The 18,400-nt window shown below is 37.3% G+C and overlaps 2 protein-coding genes across 2 annotated transcripts; both read right to left on the bottom strand.

Moving 5' to 3' along the window:
* Positions 1 to 279: 279 nt before the first annotated feature.
* On the bottom strand, positions 280 to 4,723 carry LOC109817285 (uncharacterized). The gene is made up of 6 exons (XM_083060800.1): positions 4,690 to 4,723; positions 4,477 to 4,573; positions 4,270 to 4,396; positions 3,916 to 4,194; positions 3,730 to 3,831; positions 280 to 899 (listed from the first exon to the last, which is right to left on the bottom strand). The coding sequence occupies exons 1-6, from the start codon at positions 4,721 to 4,723 to the stop codon at positions 441 to 443; spliced, it is 1,098 nt and encodes a 365-aa protein (XP_082916926.1). The 3' UTR covers positions 280 to 440.
* A 10,990-nt stretch (positions 4,724 to 15,713) lies between these two features.
* LOC145949898 (uncharacterized) lies at positions 15,714 to 17,808 on the bottom strand. Its single transcript, XM_083060799.1, has 4 exons — positions 16,445 to 17,808; positions 16,054 to 16,365; positions 15,862 to 15,961; positions 15,714 to 15,785 (listed from the first exon to the last, which is right to left on the bottom strand). Exons 1-4 carry the CDS (start codon positions 17,806 to 17,808, stop codon positions 15,714 to 15,716), a joined length of 1,848 nt encoding a protein of 615 aa, XP_082916925.1.
* Between the last annotated feature and the right edge of the window lie 592 nt (positions 17,809 to 18,400).

Here is an 18,400-nt window from a genome sequence, read left to right as displayed (position 1 = left end):
AATCAAAAGTCAACCTTAATGCTCGAAAAGATTTAAAAGAAATGGGCTTAAGGCATGATCTTTGGCTAGATGATAATGGAAGATATCACCTTGCTTTGTTTTCATTGACCCGCGATACCAAAAAGTTATTTTTGGAAACTCTAAAGACTATTACAGTATAGATGGTTACTTAAGTTCTTTTCTAATTATTAATTTATACCTGTTAACGAATATGAAATTAACAATATATTTATTACACAATTTATAATAATAAACTAGAACATACTAAAAGACATAATCTTATCGATGAAAATTTATATTATAGTGAAAACTAAATAAAATATAAGTATGTCAATATAGTATGCTAAAAACACAATAATAACATAAAACGTTTAAACTTCAACAAAGTAATAGTGAAATACAATAAAATATCCTGAAACAAGTAAAATAAAGAAGCTTAATTAAGGGTCTTCTGCTATGTCATCAAGAGCATCATCAACAGCATGGTCAGGATCATCTGGCCTAGTACTCGGTGCAGGAGGGGTTGGCCTTAAAGGGTCAATGTTGAGATGGCGTAGTATATACTGCATCTGCTCATCATGCTGTCGTATATGCTCTTCCAATGCTTTTTCCTTTGCTTCCTTTGCAGCAAGCTCAGCATTTAATTTAGTTATCCTATTTTGCATTTCTTCAATCACCCCTGCAGTGACTGGTGATGGCTGTGACTTAGAAGATTGTGGAAGTGTTGAGCGAATGAAATCATCGGTCAATCCAGCAAGCCCATACAAGTTCCCCTTCGGATTCTTTTTAACCACCTGCAAATAAACTTCATTATCACTAATACAAGTAGAAGCAGAGCCCTCTGTGTCATCCTGTGTAGCTTGTTGCTTGACTTCAATTAGACGCTCGTTATATTTCTCCTAAAAAAAATAAAAAATATTATTTCAACAAAAATTTCAAGACAATATATTCTTTGATTTTAATTCAGCAAATAATTGTTATTTTACAGCAAATAATTCAGCAAATAATTCACCCTAGTCAACGTCATGATATTTTCTACAGGATTAACCAATCACACAATATATATCCTTAAAGCAAATATAGATTCTTGAACACGTATCCAGAGGGGTTTTTTTTGTATGAATCTATAGAACTAGTTATAAGTATAACATGCGTAGAAACATGAATTATTATAAAGTTTTCTAATATGTATAATTCCTTTAAAAAAATTGAAACAGAAAATAAAATATATTAATATTTGGGCGGGTGCCACCCATATTTACAAAGAGAGATATAATTCCTTAAATGATTATCTATTAAAAGAAGCATATCCCTATATGTATCTTTATCCCAAAGTCAACAATTAGTTAAAGAAAATTAATGTGGCCAATCAAATCATCGCCTTAACAGGAAAAAGGAAAATCTCCTTGTCACTGTATTTTCCAGTCAATATTCTAGACAAATGTCATGCGTAACCAAGAGAAATACAAATGGTGGAATTGCTGAAACCAAAGGGTCAATTATTTCATCCTATTTTACAACTAAGATGCCGTTTGAAAGTAAATATTTTGAAAGTTTCATGTCAAATAAGCCCAAGACTTCTACTCCATTATTAAATAGTGCATATATATCAATTCATTTTAATTAATATAATTAACTAATATGAATATTTCAGGCCAATTATTCTCGTTGACAAAGTAAAAACCAAAATCAGTTTGCCTTCCCATGGCCAGAACAATTAGCAAACAATTAATTGGCAAGCTTATTAATAAATTGCAAAAGCTGTTACACAAATGAATGAACAAACGTGCATGAAAATATAGAGCAAATCCAAAACTGATTCAGAAAAGTAAGACATGGTGAGCAGTCCCATAGTTTACAACTTCAATCCATAATTGTCCATTAAACCACTCCTTCTCTCCCTCTATTTAAAGGCACAATGTTTAACGAATAGTCCTCTAATGTTTTCTAACAATTATCACCTTTTTAATACATTAACATAATGCCTCAATCGTGTGTGAGAAGGGACGGTGGTAATTTGGTGTCAGATATATAGCATGTAATTAATTCAACTCAATTCACCTTTAACCTGCTTAAAAAAAATGAGTTGATTTGATATTAGATTAATTTTTAATTTCTTTGAGTTGAAAATCTCAACCTATGTATAATGAATTCACGAGTTGGGTTGATTAAAATAATTAATAATAAATTATTTTTTCATTCTATTTTTTTTTTTTATAGAAAGTTTTGTCTTTTGTGCCTTTGGTGATAAGTGAATGATAATCTTTGTTAAGTGTGAGTCTTCTGGTAGACCAGCTGTGTGAATTAAGAATTGAAATGAGAATTAAATCTTACTTATATACATGTATAATTATAATATAAATTCATTTATGTCATCTGATTTCATTTAATAGAAAATATTTAAAAATGATAATAAAATTAAAAAATTATTATCCAAATTTTTAAAATGATAAATTATTTGAATTAAATTAAAATTTGGAAAGTGATAATTTATTTTTTTTAAAAAAAATTTACATAGTTACCACCAGTAATTAACTGTCATTTTATAATTCTAGTTAATTCAATGGCTAGTTTTACCAAACGCATTTAATTCAATCCACTTGCTTATCAGCTTTTAGCTAGCTTATTTATTTGATTTGTCAAAATAACCTGTGGCTAACTTCAAATGATATATGGCTCTGTGGTTGTTTTCTCTTATATCTAGAGGGGATAATTTATCATGTTTATGATAATGAGTAGTTATTATAATATAGTGGTGATCAATATAAAAATTAATATAAATTATATTGTTTGTGAATTATATGATATGAAAGAACGTGCATAATTTAAATAAATTTTTTTAAGTATTATAATATAATATTTAATATTTTTCGGGCCTATTCCTTTAACAAACTTTTGGATCCATCTCCCTGTTTTCCGATGTCTTTTTGGTGTTTACTTACTACTAGTATGAAATGCTGATACATTTTTCATAATCTTTCAGTGAACCATATAATAGGATCAATAAATAAAATAGTCATTTTGAATAATCGTCTCCTATTCAATCTATTAAATTATAGCATTTTTAGAGTTTTTTTAATGACAATTATTTTAAAGTAGGAGTGACAAAACAGGTAGCTTGCTCTGTTTTAACCCACTCCTCCACCAACCCATCCAAAAAATAGGGTGAAGTGGGTTGGCTTACTTGCTAGAGGTGGACTGAAACTTAAATATGCAGTGGAGGAATTAAAATTACAAATTTATAAAATTCAGATACTAAAGTAATGGAATTAAATTTTGAAAGATTGAAACTGTAGATTTGATATTATAAGAGGATAAAAAATGTAATTAGCCATTTTTCAACCCATGTTTTTAAATAACCATTTTTCAAAATCCGAATCTAATCTAATCAAGACTCAGAAAATCTCAAAAATACTCATAGTCATATTCTAAAATCTTAAAAATACTCATAGTCGTATTCTCATAGAATTGGGTCCCTATTTCACAGGTCAGTCAAGTATGTTAAACAAGGCCTAAATTTTATTTACACACGACTCACCCAAAGGAAAAGGGAAAATGTTAACGCGGCTACATCCCATTTCTGGGTGTACGGTGTAAAAAAAATAGAAGAAGAAATAAAGATAAATTGATAAATGGAACGAATCATATGACAAAATAAAAATTGATCACAAACAAAAAGGAAAGTCAACAAAAATTACAGAATAAAACAAAACATGGAGAGGAACTTACAGCAATGTTGCGGGCTTTATCACTGACCCATTCTCCAGTCTTAAGTTTTTTTGTCTTTTCCACTAATTCCCAAGCAGTAGGGGGACGATTTAGCTCCTTCGCCTATATAAATTTAAATATTGCAATTCAACCAATCAATTATATTAAATTGAACTAAATATAAATAAAGAATTGAAATAAACTTACCAATTTTTCAAAGTGGGCTCCTGCAGATATGGAGCCACCAGTGTAAGCTGTTGCTCCATTCTCTACAGCCCGATTCCCTTTAGCAGTATTACTTTTGTTTTGAAATTTTTCAGAAGCCCAATGTTGATCCAAAATAGCTCGAGCATTTTCAGGGATCCAATTTCCCTTATCGACACCTAGTCTAACCTTATGCATAGCATTTTTCAGAAGAGTTGATCCTTTATGCTCAAAAGTCTTTCTTATGGCCCGATCATGTTGTGGATCCCACTTATACTCTTTCTGCATTAAAAATGAATTAGGAAACATACTAAAAAGTACATGCAACAAATTTTAAATTAAACAAAATTTAATTACCTGAAACTCTCCGAACCACATGTCCCGAACTGATTCATCCACAGCCTTCCAAGTGGGCCACGCTCCCTCAAATTTTTGTTTAAAGATCCCTGAAATGACATCAGCAGGGCCTTTTGCAGGAACAAATCTATTAAAAAAGATATTGTCAAAATCACATTTAAACAATGTTATATTAGAAAAATCATCTTTAAATTAAAATGTACGTACTCTTTGCCTTTCAAGGATAGCCAAAACCTTTGGTCAGATGAATCCCCAAACTTAGGAATGGGAGGAGGTGGGTATTGTGGAGTCAATGAACATTCTTCTATTAAAGGTGTGTCCTGTCTAGAATGAGTATTAGGAATTGATTCGCCTACGAAGGTGGGAATTGGTTCTTCATGAACTATAGGGAGTGGGTCTGTTTGTGTGGGTAACAATGACTCGGAGCTCGAAATGTGAAGGCCAACACCACCATGACCTCGACCACGAGGTGCTTTACGACCACCACCTCTACTTCTACCTCTACCTCTATCTGCCATCTGAATATAGAAATTATTACATATATCACATTTAAGAGCAAATGTTATTTTTTCATCCAATAGACTTGTAATAAACAACAAAATAGATGTTCTACACATAAAATTATATTTAAGTCATTCTACACATCAAAAAAATTATACAAATAATTATTTAATGTATAAATTACCTAAGGTTCATCTGTATCATTGAAATCACTCTCATTCTCATCATCATTATCATCCTCACTTGATATGTATTTATCTTCAATAAATTCATCCACCATGTCTGGTTGATCAAATGATTGCATATCTACTTCTTCTCCACCAACATCATTATCAACTAGAGAATCATCAATGACATCTGAGTCAATATGTAACATGACTTGAAGCCCTACAACCTCATCATCCTGGTATGGAACCTCTTGCTCAGTTTGAATTAATATATTATCATTTATTCTACTACGAGCCTTTGTCTTGATTATGGCCAACCAATCATTATGTCCCTCAGGATATGGTGTGAAGTAAACTTGCTCAGCTTGTTGTGCAAGTATGAATGGGTCATAAGCCTTATTATACCTCCTTGATTGCCTTACCTCAACAACCCCATACTTATCATTTACTCTTGTTCCGATATTAGGAGTATTATCAAACCAATCAAACTTGAAAAGAATTAGTTTCATTATTGGTAAGCCAGTATACTCCAATTGAATAATATCAGTCAATTTTCCATAAAAGTCAGATTCTAATTGACCACTAGTTCCTCGTACCCAAACACCACAATTAGATGAATTCATGCCTTGACCCCAAAGAAGAGTGTGGAATTTATATCCATTGATAGTGTAAATAGGCCATGATTCAACCTTTAGCTTGGGCCCTGTCGCCACCGGCCCAAACGGGCCTCGGCGGTCGCGAAGACGGTCGAGCTCGCTTTTATTTTAGTTTTGAAAATGTATTGGATTATTAGAACGACTTGTTCTCAAACTGAGACCTTGTCGATCTTATCCAATTTATTTATTAAATGTCTCACCAATCCATGTTAATCCCAAGCGGGACCCTCCATGGATTAGTGGTTTTCGTAGTAAAAGGGTTCGTGGAGTCGCCACCAATGTTTTACTCAAAACATTGGAAAAAGGGATAAGGCAATTGATTTTATAAATCAACTTTGGCCATTACAACCAGAGTTGGGTAAGGGAGTCGGTTACGCGTGGGGAAGGTGTTAGCACCCCACAGCGCCCCTTTCGGGTTCCCTATGACAGATTATTTCTAAAATAACAGTGTAAAATTACTAGATTACCCCTATTTATTCTAAGCAATTATAAATTAACTATCTACATGATGACAGTTTAAATATGCACACAGAAAGCAGTAAAAGGAAGGACTTTAAGAAGAAACCTTTGAAGCGTGCTTTTATATATTTCGTAAAACTGGGAAGCTTTTTGGCGTTCCCTCGCTCTACAAGCTCGCTCGCTCCTTCCTAAAAACTTTTGACTACGGAAATCCGGAGGATTTCCCTTCGACTAGGTTTGATCCTCAAGCAAAATGGCTCGAGGCTCAAGAACTTCGTCGGCTCAACTCTCCGAGTGATTTCTAGGGCAGAACACTGCTCAAAAACCCCAGAATACTCAAGGAGAGGGTTAAAACTATGTTCCAAAGTGTGGTATGACGTCCAATTGACGTCATATTTATAGGGAACAGGCCCAATACGGGCTACAGAATCAATACGGCCGTATTGAAATTTTTGAACTTCAATACGGCCGTATTGAGTTCAATACGGCCGTATTGAAGCTCAGAAATTTCAATAAGGCCGTATTGAGTTCACTGCGGCTGTATTGAAGCTTCAATACGGCCGTATTGATTTCAGTACGGCCGTATTGAAGTTTCAGAAACTTCAATACGCCGTATTGAGTTCACTGCGGCCATATTGAAGCTTCAATACGGCCGTATTAAGTTTAGTACGGCCGTATTGGGCTTCATTCCCTCCACTTCCTTATTTTAAGCTACTCTAAGACCTCTAAACCTACAGATAGCCATCCTATGGTCTTCTAGGAGTCCTTCTGGCTGACTTTCCTTCGATCTTTGAGAGTCTTCGAGTCTTATTTCCGACCCGGACAATTTTAGGGGTCTACAGCTGCCCCCCCTTTACTTAGTCAAACGGTCTTTTGGTGTACCGGCTGACAAGTAAAGGAGTTGACCCAATTGTCCGGGTGATGTGCCAACCTTCTGACTTGTAGCGTCTTCCGGTGGAAAATTGTTGAGTAGCCTCTCCAGGTTGTTGCATACCTCGGCGCTTCTGACAACCTTGGTAGCCAAGTTTAACACCAACGTGCTTCTGACGACGCTGATGGCTGAGTATTGTCTCTCCAGACCTTGAGTACTGTCTCTCCAGACCTTGAGTACTGTCTCTCCAGACCTTGAGTACTGTCTCTCCAGACCTTGAGTACTGTCTCTCCAGACCTTGAGTATCGTCTCTCCAGACTTTGTTTGAGTACCGTCTCTCCAGACTTTGTTTGAGTATCGTCTCTCCAGACTTTGTTTGAGTACTGTCTCTCCAGACTTTGTTTGAGTACTGTCTCTCCAGACTTTGTTTGAGTATCGTCTCTCCAGACTTTGTTTGAGTACTGTCTCTCCAGACTTTGTTTGAGTATCGTCTCTCCAGACTTTGTTTGAGTATCGTCTCTCTAGACTTTGTTTGAGTACTGTCTCTCCAGACTTTGTTTGAGTATCGTCTCTCCAGACTTTGTTTGAGTACTGTCTCTCCAGACTTTGTTTGAGTATCGTCTCTCCAGACTTTGTTTGAGTACTGTCTCTCCAGACTTTGTTTGAGTATCGTCTCTCCAGACTTTGTTTGAGTATCGTCTCTCCAGACTTCGTTTGAGTATCGTCTCTCCAGACTTTGCCTCTCAAAATGAGGTAGTTGAGTATAGTTTGTCTCCACAGTCCACAATGCTGCTTCGACGGTTTGTTTTTCTGATTTTGTGCCGCTGAGGGCTGGATAACGCAGGGATCCGTCTAGGGGATGTGCAGTCATTCATAGGTTCTTGTGTCCCAACTTGCATTGCTTAGTTGGTACCCATGGGAATTTTGACTCCTTGGGGTGTAGACACAGATGCTCTCTCTCTGAGTTGAGCGATGCCTTATGTTTGGCTGACGTCCTTTTGACGTGAGTGGAGTATCCCGGTTGTCCTTATTCGGGTGTCTCTCTTTGATTTTTCTGATTGTGTTGCCTCTGTGTAGGCTGTTATCCGCTGGGGATTCTGGATGTTGATTTTGTCTCCACAGTCCACGATGCTGCTTCGACGGTTATTTTTGATTTTTGTGCCACTGAGGGCTGGATAACGCAGGGATCCGTCTAGGGGATGTGCAGTCATTCATAGGTTCCTGTGCCCCAACTTGCATTGCATTGTTGGTACCCATGGGGAATTTCTGACTCCTTGGGGTGTAGACACAGATGCTCTTCTTGAATTGAGCGATGCCTTATGTTTGGCTGACGTCCTTTGACGTTAGTGGAGTATCCCGGTTATCCTTATTCGGGTGACTCTTTCTGATTTTTGGATTTTGTTGCCTCTGTGTAGGCTATTATCCGCTGGGGATTTTGTCATTCATTTTGATTAGCCTCTTCTGTTAGGCGTATCATCTTGACGCTTGATGTTTGGCTAAGAGCCGGATTCCACTTGGGGAATTATTATTGATCTTTTCGATTTTCTCTTTTTGAAGAAGTGCCTCTAAGTAGGCGAATTATCTTGATGTTCAGTGTTTGGCTGAGTGCCGCATTCCGCTTGGGGAATATTTATTGAAATTTTTGATTTTTTTTCTTTTTGTAGGAATGCCTCTTGAGTAGGCGACTGGGGATTTGGGGATCTTATGTATCCCAGAGTATTATTTAGGAAGCCTCTGCAGGCTTAGTCTCACTCAACGCTTGAGCTGGAGAGCTATCTTCACTGAGGAAGTTTAAGTCCTTTGACTTGGATATTTTGCTTGGGCGATCGTGCTTCCATTGGGAATTTAGTCGATCTTGCTTTGATAGCTCTCGCTGGGGAATTTGTTCCGTGAGCTTGAGTTGGGGTTTCTCTGGGGAGTATTATTTCTGCGAGCCTCTCCAGGCTCAGTTATTCTGCATACTGTGGAGGATGTGGAGTATTATTTTGGTAAGCCTCTCCAGGCTTAGTTATTCTGTACAAACTGTTTGTTGGATTTTCTATATCCTTGCCTTTTTTATTTTCGGCTTTTTCTGTATTTTGCCTTTTCTTCTGATTTGGCTTTTTCTGTATTTTGCCTTTTTTATGTTTTTGGCTTTTGCTGTACAGAAATTAAAAGTGCTAAAGAAATTAAATTCAGTTATTATGAAAGAGTATTATTTCGGCAAGCCTCTCCAGGCTCAGTTATTTTGAGAGAGTATTATTTCGGCAAGCCTCTCCAGGCTCAGTTATTCTGAGAGTATTCTTTCGGCAAGCCTCTCCAGACTCAGTTATTCTGAGAGTATTCTTTCGGCAAGCCTCTCCAGGCTCAGTTATTCTGAGAGTATTCTTTCGGCAAGCCTCTCCAGGCTCAGTTATTCTGAGAGTATTCTTTCGGCAAGCCTCTCCAGGCTCAGTTATTCTGAGAGTATTCTTTCGGCAAGCCTCTCCAGGCTCAGTTATTCTGAGAGTATTCTTTCGGCAAGTCTCTCCAGGCTCAGTTATTTTGAGAGTATTCTTTCGGCAAGCCTCTCCAGGCTCAGTTATTCTGAGAGTATTCTTTCGGCAAGCCTCTCCAGGCTCAGTTATTTTGAGAGTATTCTTTCGGCAAGCCTCTCCAGGCTCAGTTATTCTGAGAGTATTCTTTCGGCAAGCCTCTCCAGGCTCAGTTATTCTGTATGACGCTGTTGATTTTTTGAATCTTTGCATTTTGTTTGCTGCTGTCATACACAAGCAATTTTCTATTTTTCTATTTTATGCGGTTGCCTCATGATAAGGTCTTTGAATGTGCAACTAATGTGTGTGTGATGCACAAATGCAATACAATTTTTTTATTTTTGTTCATTTATTTAGAAAAGTGAGTGGCTCTCCCTATCCTCTTCTTCTCGGAGGACTTTCTGTCATTGACGCGAGGGAGTATTTTTGTGAGCCTTTATGCAGGAGATTATGGATTTTACAGGAACCCCTCCAATTTTCTTTTATTGACCGATTATTAATGGAATTTCGTACAATTTTTATGAAAAACCAATTCAGAGGCATAATCACATGGTCAAGAAAGAAAAGAAACAAATGGATATTTTTATTGATATTCACAAGTGTTTTTACAGAAAGATATACAGAAGGAAATTTCTGAAGAATGGCTGGCCAAGGTAGGCTATACATTTTTGGCTTAAACAATTATATCTGTAATTGTCGCTCTTCCCGTTCCCCTAATCGTTTCGGGTGAGATGCCTGAGCCAGGAGTGTAGATACTGCAAGACGCTTGCTTCTAGAAGATTATCACTTGAACCGCCTTTCGGTTTTCGGTTCAAGTGATCGTTGCTTGCTTTGTTTTTATATCTTATTCTTTTGCCCCTAACTTTTGCTTAGGACGTATCCTAACGGGGTAATTTTGCCGTTATTTTGCCTAGTACCCTTGTACTGGCGGGCTTTTTATTTTGCCTTAACTTTTGCCTAGGACGCCTTTTTTGGGTTTTCATCCTAGCAGGCCTATGCAAGCAACGTCTTCAAGCATAGTACTTCTTTACCACGTCAATGTTGACTGGGTATCGAAGTTCTTCTCCGTCCATGTTTGTGAGAATCAATGCTTCTCCTGAGAAGGCTCGTTTTACCACGTATGGTCCTCCGTGATTTGGGGCACACTTTCCGATTTTGCCCTTTTTGAGTTGGTAGTAATTTCTTCATTACCAACTCTCCCTCATGGTAGACTCGAGGGTGGACTTTCTTGTCAAAAGCCTTTTTGATCTTCCTCTGATAGGCTTGACCATGGCATATGGCGTTCAGCCGTTTCTTTTTGATAGGGTTCAACTGGTCATATTGGCTTTGAACCCATTCTGCCTCGGAAAGTTTTGTTTCCATGATTACCCTTAGATAGAGTATCTCGACTTCGATGGGTAGAACTGCCTCCACCCCATAAACGAGTGAGAATGGAGTAGCTCCTGTAAATGGACGTACTGAAGTCCTATAGCCATGAGGAGCGAAGGGTAACATCTCGTGTCAGTCTTTAAATGAGACAACCATCTTTTGCACTATTTTTTGATGTTCTTATTGGTTGCCTCGACTGCCCCATTCATCTTTGGCCGATATGGGGAAGAATTGTGGTGTTGGATCTTGAATTCTTGGCACAGTTCTTCCACCATTTTGTTGTTCAGATCAGTGATGATTTATTTCTCCATGCTTCCACTAGATTATTCTAAAATCTTTTGGGACAAGAGAGAAAAGAAGGGAAAGATATTTTTTATTCTGAAGTTTGTGTTTTAGAGGGGATTTACTTTTCAAAAATGGTTTTTGTAAGAATGGTTAGCCGAGGTAGGCTTATGTGTTTAGGCTTGTTCGATTAAACACTTTATGAAGTTAAGCACATCTTTGTTATTAATGATTGTGCTTTGACAACTTGGATAGCTTTTCTTGAGCCCCTTGTTGAATTCAATTGATGGTACCATCATGGATTTATTTTGTTTTTCTTTTGCCCTAACTTTTGCCTAAAACACCCATTTGTGGAGTTTTAGCGGGCTTTTGTTTTTGTTCATTATTTTGTAACCCTAACTTTTGCCTAGGTCACCCTTTTGTGGGATTCCTAGCGGGTCTTTTGCTTTTATTTTTACGCAGTCCCCTTTTTGGGTTTCCTGCCGAGCTTATTATCTTTAGGATTTCTTTATCCATGATGGCACTTATTGAGGCCAAGGGAAGGTGCTCCAAGTTGTCACACACACTTCCACATAAAAATGATGTGGGTTTATTATTATTAAGATGATTTTAACCTCATTCATGTTTATTCAAACAGGGTTGAAAAAAATGTGGTTTAGAATTTCATTATAAGCAAGAAAAGAAGCAATGAGAAAGAATGATTTTATTATAATCATAGTGGAAACATGTGTCCTTATTTCATCACTGATATGGGTACCAATATTGACCTCTTTTATCTTTCGGCCCTGCCCCCAAATTCACAGTCTCCAATTTCTCTTAACATGATTGGAGTAGACGAGCTTCTTAATCTAGCAGTCTTTTCAGATCCGTAAAGATGGCCTCGTCATCACTGTCCAGCTCAACCCATTCGTCCTCAAATTTTGGATCCCGGTCCGAGCGAACAATTACAGACATAATTATTTTATTGGTTCTGTTTAGGTTTAGAATTTATTAATGTTAATGAGAGAGAGAGAAAAGAACAAAATAAGAGAATAATGTGTGAAATATGCCTCTTTATTGATATGTATTGAATTTTGTACAAAGACCCTTATTTACATGAAAAGGTTCTCATGATCTCGGGTACTGATCACGAGTCCCTAAAATAAAAGAAAAATATGGAGGGGCCCTATTGTGGCTTGCCATTCTCTACTCCTGCTTTGGTAGAGGATTCTTGCTCACGTCGGGTGCTGTCGAATCGAAAGTGACCCACCCAGCATCGATAAGGTCTTGGACCTTATATTTGAGAGTTAGGCATTTCTCTGTTGAATGCCCTGGTGCCCCCGAATGGTATAAACATTTGTCTTGTGGCTTGTACCAATCGGGGTAAGGTGGGTCGATCTTCCTTGGTGGAACATAAGCTAGAAGTTTGGCTTCTACTAGCTTCGGCAGGAGATCGCTATAAGTGGTCGGAAGTTTATCAAACTTCTTCACAGGGGTGAATTGCGATCTTCCTGACTTCGAAGTGGAAGAAGATGAAGAAATGGTTATGGCGTTGACTCCTCCCTCCTTCTTCTTCCCGAAGGTCTTCTTAGCTTCGAATGATTGGGAAGGCTTAGCCAGCTTCCCACTTTTAAGTCCTTGTTCCACTCTCTCCCCAATGGTGATGATGTCCGAGAAGAGTGTCGTTGTGTTCCCTATCATTTTATCGTAATAGGGACCAGTCAACGAGTTGATGAATAAGGACACCGTCTCCTTATCCGACAGCGGGGGCTCTATCTGTGCCGCCAACTCCCTCCATCGTTGGGCATACGCCTTGAAAGATTCATCATTTTTCTTACTCAAGGCTTGAAGATCAGACCTATCGGGTGTTAGGTCGATGTTATACTTATAGCGCTTGAGAAAGGCGTCGGCCAACTGCCTCCATGTGCACACTTGATTTCCATCCAGCTGCATATACCAATTGAGTGCAGTTTCAGCCAAGCTCTCTTGAAAGCAATGAATTAAGAGCTTTTCATTGGTAGCATATGCAGCCATTTTTCGGCAATACATGGAGAGATGACTTTTGGGGCAAGTCGATCCCACATATTTTGGGAAATCTGGCACTTTAAATTTGGGAGGGAATTGGATGTCCCTCACCAAGCACATGTCGGCGGCATCCTTGATGTCAAAATCATGCCCCTCCATAGCCCTTAGCCGATCCTCGAGGGCGTGGAATTGTTCCTTTGATACTTCGGGCTCTTTAATCATAATTCCAGCCCCAAGGGGTACAGCGTGTGGAGGATCTTTTTCATGCTCTTCCTCCTCTCCCTCATGATGGGACCCATGGTCACTGTGATGAGATCCATGAATGTTATGGTGACGCATGAGTTCCAACATTTGCGCCATCTGCTCTTTGAGCTGTGAAAGCTCGGTCGTGAGCTTCTTGTTTTGTTCCTCTAGCGCTTCCATTTTCTTGATTTTCTTTGCGCGTGTGAGGACAGAGAGATGACCAGCCACTTTCTAAAAATGAATATTTAATCTAATTAATTTATGGAATGAATACGCTCTTGACATGAGCTTGATAACCCTCCATTTTTAAGGCGCTGCCTTTTTAAAACAGAGTGTTACCACCCTCCTTGACTTATGATCTCTCCTCAAAGGAGAATCTCGATAATTATGGGTCACTTTTACTCATGTCAAGAGGTATTGGTGAACCTAGAATGCATGGTTTATGAGGATGCATGATATCTTTATTGGTAATGATGCACATGCTCCTCACTTTTATTATATTTTCACACATGGTCTTTCCTCTCATGTCATGGTTTTTTCATGCATGGGGATTATTCTTTAGACCTTATCACGAGGTTTATTATTAATGCACAAACAATTGCACATAAGCATTTACACAAACAATTCACTCATCCACGAACAGTCACGAGCGAATCACGAGGTAGGGGTATCCTGCAGAAATGGTGCATATTCAAGGTAGGTTCTAACTGTTCTCACCGGTCTGAGGCCCCCAAGGTGCCCCCATTATAGGGACCCAATTCCTCTCATCGTAGGTCGATGGAAAGCTCCAACGCACCGTCGGACTCAAGTTCATGGTTATCACCTTGAGTGATGTTTTCCGACAACGGTCTACGGGCACCTATAGACCCATTCGACAACCGGCCGTACTAACATCCACTCCCTATGGTTAATCACTCATGCCCCCGGGTATAGAGGGAACTGTTGTGTGCAAAGGTTTGTGTGCAGTTTTTATTTCAAACAATTGCGTAAATTTAAAAATACAACAGTTATTAAAGCCAAATAGATAAACATGTTATCATACAAGTGAGGGGTAATAAAGTAATTTTAACTATTATTTGTTAAAAATAATCTGTCACTAAATGGGACTGACTCTCGAGGCTTCCCCAGTGGAGTCGCCATCTGTCGCCACCGGCCCAAACGGGCCTCGGCGGTCGCGAAGACGGTCGAGCTCGCTTTTATTTTAGTTTTGAAAATGTATTGGATTATTAGAACGACTTGTTCTCAAACTGAGACCTTGTCGATCTTATCCAATTTATTTATTAAATGTCTCACCAATCCATGTTAATCCCAAGCGGGACCCTCCATGGATTAGTGGTTTTCGTAGTAAAAGGGTTCGTGGAGTCGCCACCAATGTTTTACTCAAAACATTGGAAAAAGGGATAAGGCAATTGATTTTATAAATCAACTTTGGCCATTACAACCAGAGTTGGGTAAGGGAGTCGGTTACGCGTGGGGAAGGTGTTAGCACCCCACAGCGCCCCTTTCGGGTTCCCTATGACAAATTATTTCTAAAATAACAGTGTAAAATTACTAGATTACCCCTATTTATTCTAAGCAATTATAAATTAACTATCTACATGATGACAGTTTAAATATGCACACAGAAAGCAGTAAAAGGAAGGACTTTAAGAAGAAACCTTTGAAGCGTGCTTTTATATATTTCGTAAAACTGGGAAGCTTTTTGGCGTTCCCTCGCTCTACAAGCTCGCTCGCTCCTTCCTAAAAACTTTTGACTACGGAAATCCGGAGGATTTCCCTTCGACTAGGTTTGATCCTCAAGCAAAATGGCTCGAGGCTCAAGAACTTCGTCGGATCAACTCTCCGAGTGATTTCTAGGGCAGAACACTGCTCAAAAACCCCAGAATACTCAAGGAGAGGGTTAAAACTATGTTCCAAAGTGTGGTATGACGTCCAATTGACGTCATATTTATAGGGAACAGGCCCAATACGGGCTACAGAATCAATACGGCCGTATTGAAATTTTTGAACTTCAATACGGCCGTATTGAGTTCAATACGGCCGTATTGAAGCTCAGAAATTTCAATAAGGCCGTATTGAGTTCACTGCGGCTGTATTGAAGCTTCAATACGGCCGTATTGATTTCAGTACGGCCGTATTGAAGTTTCAGAAACTTCAATACGCCGTATTGAGTTCACTGCGGCCATATTGAAGCTTCAATACGGCCGTATTAAGTTTAGTACGGCCGTATTGGGCTTCATTCCCTCCACTTCCTTATTTTAAGCTACTCTAAGACCTCTAAACCTACAGATAGCCATGCTATGGTCTTCTAGGAGTCCTTCTGGCTGACTTTCCTTCGATCTTTGAGAGTCTTCGAGTCTTATTTCCGACCCGGACAATTTTAGGGGTCTACAGGCCCCCATGCTAAATTACGCAATAGTGGATCTTGAACATTATTATCAGAATTTAGAACCTAAAAAATGTAACAATTAATGTTATATATTAAGGGAAAATAAAATTTTATGTAGGAAAATTTGATGTTAACCTACATATTCTTTGAACCATGTAGGAAAATTTGATGAAATTTCCTGACCAACTTGAGCGTCTGAAGCAATGGGGTTGAGTTTCCTTAAATATTTGACATAAATACTACAATGGTAAAAAACAAATCAATCAAACTACACAATATGACAACATTAACATTTATGTGGATGTTATGTAAGGACTGAACATTGACTTACTCTAAATATGGCTCAACCTCTTCACAATTTTGAAGAACATACAAATGAGCAGCTTTGAGGTCTAGTTGGTCCAAGAAATATTTTGTAGATTTTCCACTCGCTTTACCAAGGTAGTTAAAAATTGAAAAACAAGTAGACATAGAACCTTCATCTACATCAACATTACGAGGCATTCTGGTCCTTCTTGTATCAATTTCAGAAGGATAGTAGTAGGAAGCAAAGGTTGATGTTTCCTCAACTAAGTAAGCTTCACAGATCGAAGCCTCTACCCTTGCCTTATTTTTGACTTTGTTTTTTAGGGAATGTAAAAACCTAGAAAGGTATATGGATGCATTAGTTAAAAATTTGAAAAAATAATAGGAAAACATATAATTGATTATCAATTTTATACCTCTCAAAAGGATACATCCAACTATATTGGACTGGACCACCAACCCTAGCCTCATAGGGAAGATGAATAGGAAGATGCTCCATTGAATCAAAGAAGCTTGGTGGGAATATTTGTTCCAACTTACACAACAACACAGGTATGTCATTTTCCATAACTCTTAATTGCTCAACATTTAGTGTAGTAGAAGTCAATTCCCTAAAAAAATGGCTAAGTTCAACAAGAACCTTCCAAATAGGTTTCGGTAACGAGTCGAATGCAATTGGAAGCAATCGTTGCATGAAAACATGACAATCATGACTCTTCATTCCATGTAACTTTCCCTCCTTAATAACAACACATCTACCCAAGTTAGAAGCATATCCATCAGGTAACTTTAGTTCTTTGACCCATTGACAAATAGCTACTCTTTGGGATTTAGTCAATGCATATGTTGCCTTAGGCTTGATAAGTTTACCACGACCAACATCTTTCAACTCAAGTTCCCTTTGATTGCATATTTCTGCTAAATCCAATCGAGCATTGTTAGTATCCTTTGTCCTCCCATTAATGTCCATCACAGTGTTAAACACATTCATAAACACATTTCTCTCTGTGTGCATGACATCAATGTTATGGCGTAGAAGGTGTGTTTTCCAATATGGTAAGGTCCAAAATATACTTTGCTTTGTCCAATTATGTTTGTCTCCATAATGTGGAGGGTTTTCATCTCCCCTATCTTGGGCAAGCGGTAAATGAGCAACTTGCTTCCATATATTAGGACTAGACAAACGTGGAGGAGGGTTTGAGGTCTCAATAACCCTCTTCTTAAATGAATTTTTATTCTTCCTATATGGATGATTATGTGGAAGAAATTGACGATGGCAATCAAAATAAGAAACCTTGCGACTATTCTTAAGGGAGAATGCCTTTGATTTATCCATGCAAATAGGACAACCAAGTCTCCCAGCAGTCGACCAACCAGACAACATTCCATAAGCTGGAAAGTCATTAATTGTCCACATCAAAGCAGCCTTCATCATGAAATTCTGCCTCAATGACACATCATAAGTTAGTGTGCCATCATTCCATAAGGTGCACAACTCATCTATAAGTGGCTGCAAGTACACATCAATCTTGTATTTTGGATTTGATGGACCTGGAATTAATATGGTCAAGAACATAAATTCTCTCTTCATGCACATCCCAGGAGGAAGATTGTATGGAGTTAAGATAACTGGCCAACAAGAGTAAGTTTTTCCATATTGACCAAAAGGATTAAACCCATCTGCACATAAGCCTAATCTGACATTCCTAGGCTCTTTACTAAACTCCGAATGCACCCTATCAAAATGTTTCCATGCTTCTCCATCAGATGGATGACACATGATAGTTGAGTCCCTTTCAAAAGATTATAATAATTATAACTCAAATCATAATAAATAATTTGATATTAAATTTATTATATATTAAAATTAATTAAATATTTTTTATCAAATAAACTGATACAGATTTTAGATATTATTTACTATGTTTTATAATCAAAAGAAATCCAATATTAAATCAAAAGATAATAAAAATTATAACTAAAATCTTAATAAATTTTCTAATATTAAATTTAGTATATATTAAAATTAATTAAATATTTTTATTTAAGAAATTATTACAGATTTTAAATATATATTTTAAAGTTTTTATTTTATTAAATTAATTGAAAATAAATTATATTTTATCACTTTTTAATAAAGTAAGTGAATGATAATAAATTAAATAAAATTTGAAAATATATTTAATTAAAAATATTTTTTTATCAATACAGTGACTTAAAAAAATTATAATAAATAATGAAATTAAATAAATTAAATCTTATAATGATTATTTTTTTAATGATACTAAATTAAATATTCTAATTATTTTACAATAAATTAAAATGAAAAAATAAAAAAAAAATTTAACTGATATTTCAAATAAAACACATTA

This window comes from Cajanus cajan, chromosome 7 (genome assembly GCF_000230855.2).
Source record: "Cajanus cajan strain Asha chromosome 7, NIPB_CcT2T_4, whole genome shotgun sequence".
NCBI classification, from domain to species: Eukaryota; Viridiplantae; Streptophyta; class Magnoliopsida; order Fabales; family Fabaceae; genus Cajanus; species Cajanus cajan.
The sequence above is the reverse complement of the archived record's forward strand: the minus strand, read 5'-3'. Positions and strand labels throughout refer to the sequence as shown.

Coding starts and splice junctions, on each gene's coding strand:
- LOC109817285 (XM_083060800.1), bottom strand. CDS start 4,723: ATGGTGGTGTTGGCCTTCACATTTCGAGCTCCGA. Junction 4,397..4,476: donor CTATCCTTGAAAGGCAAAGA/GTACGTACATTT, acceptor CTTTTTTAATAG/ATTTGTTCCTGCAAAAGGCC. Junction 4,195..4,269: donor TGTGGTTCGGAGAGTTTCAG/GTAATTAAATTT, acceptor TTTTTAATGCAG/AAAGAGTATAAGTGGGATCC.
- LOC145949898 (XM_083060799.1), bottom strand. CDS start 17,808: ATGTGTCATCCATCTGATGGAGAAGCATGGAAACATTTTGATAGGGTG. Junction 16,366..16,444: donor TGGATGTATCCTTTTGAGAG/GTATAAAATTGA, acceptor ATACCTTTCTAG/GTTTTTACATTCCCTAAAAA. Junction 15,786..15,861: donor CTACATGGTTCAAAGAATAT/GTAGGTTAACAT, acceptor TACATTTTTTAG/GTTCTAAATTCTGATAATAA.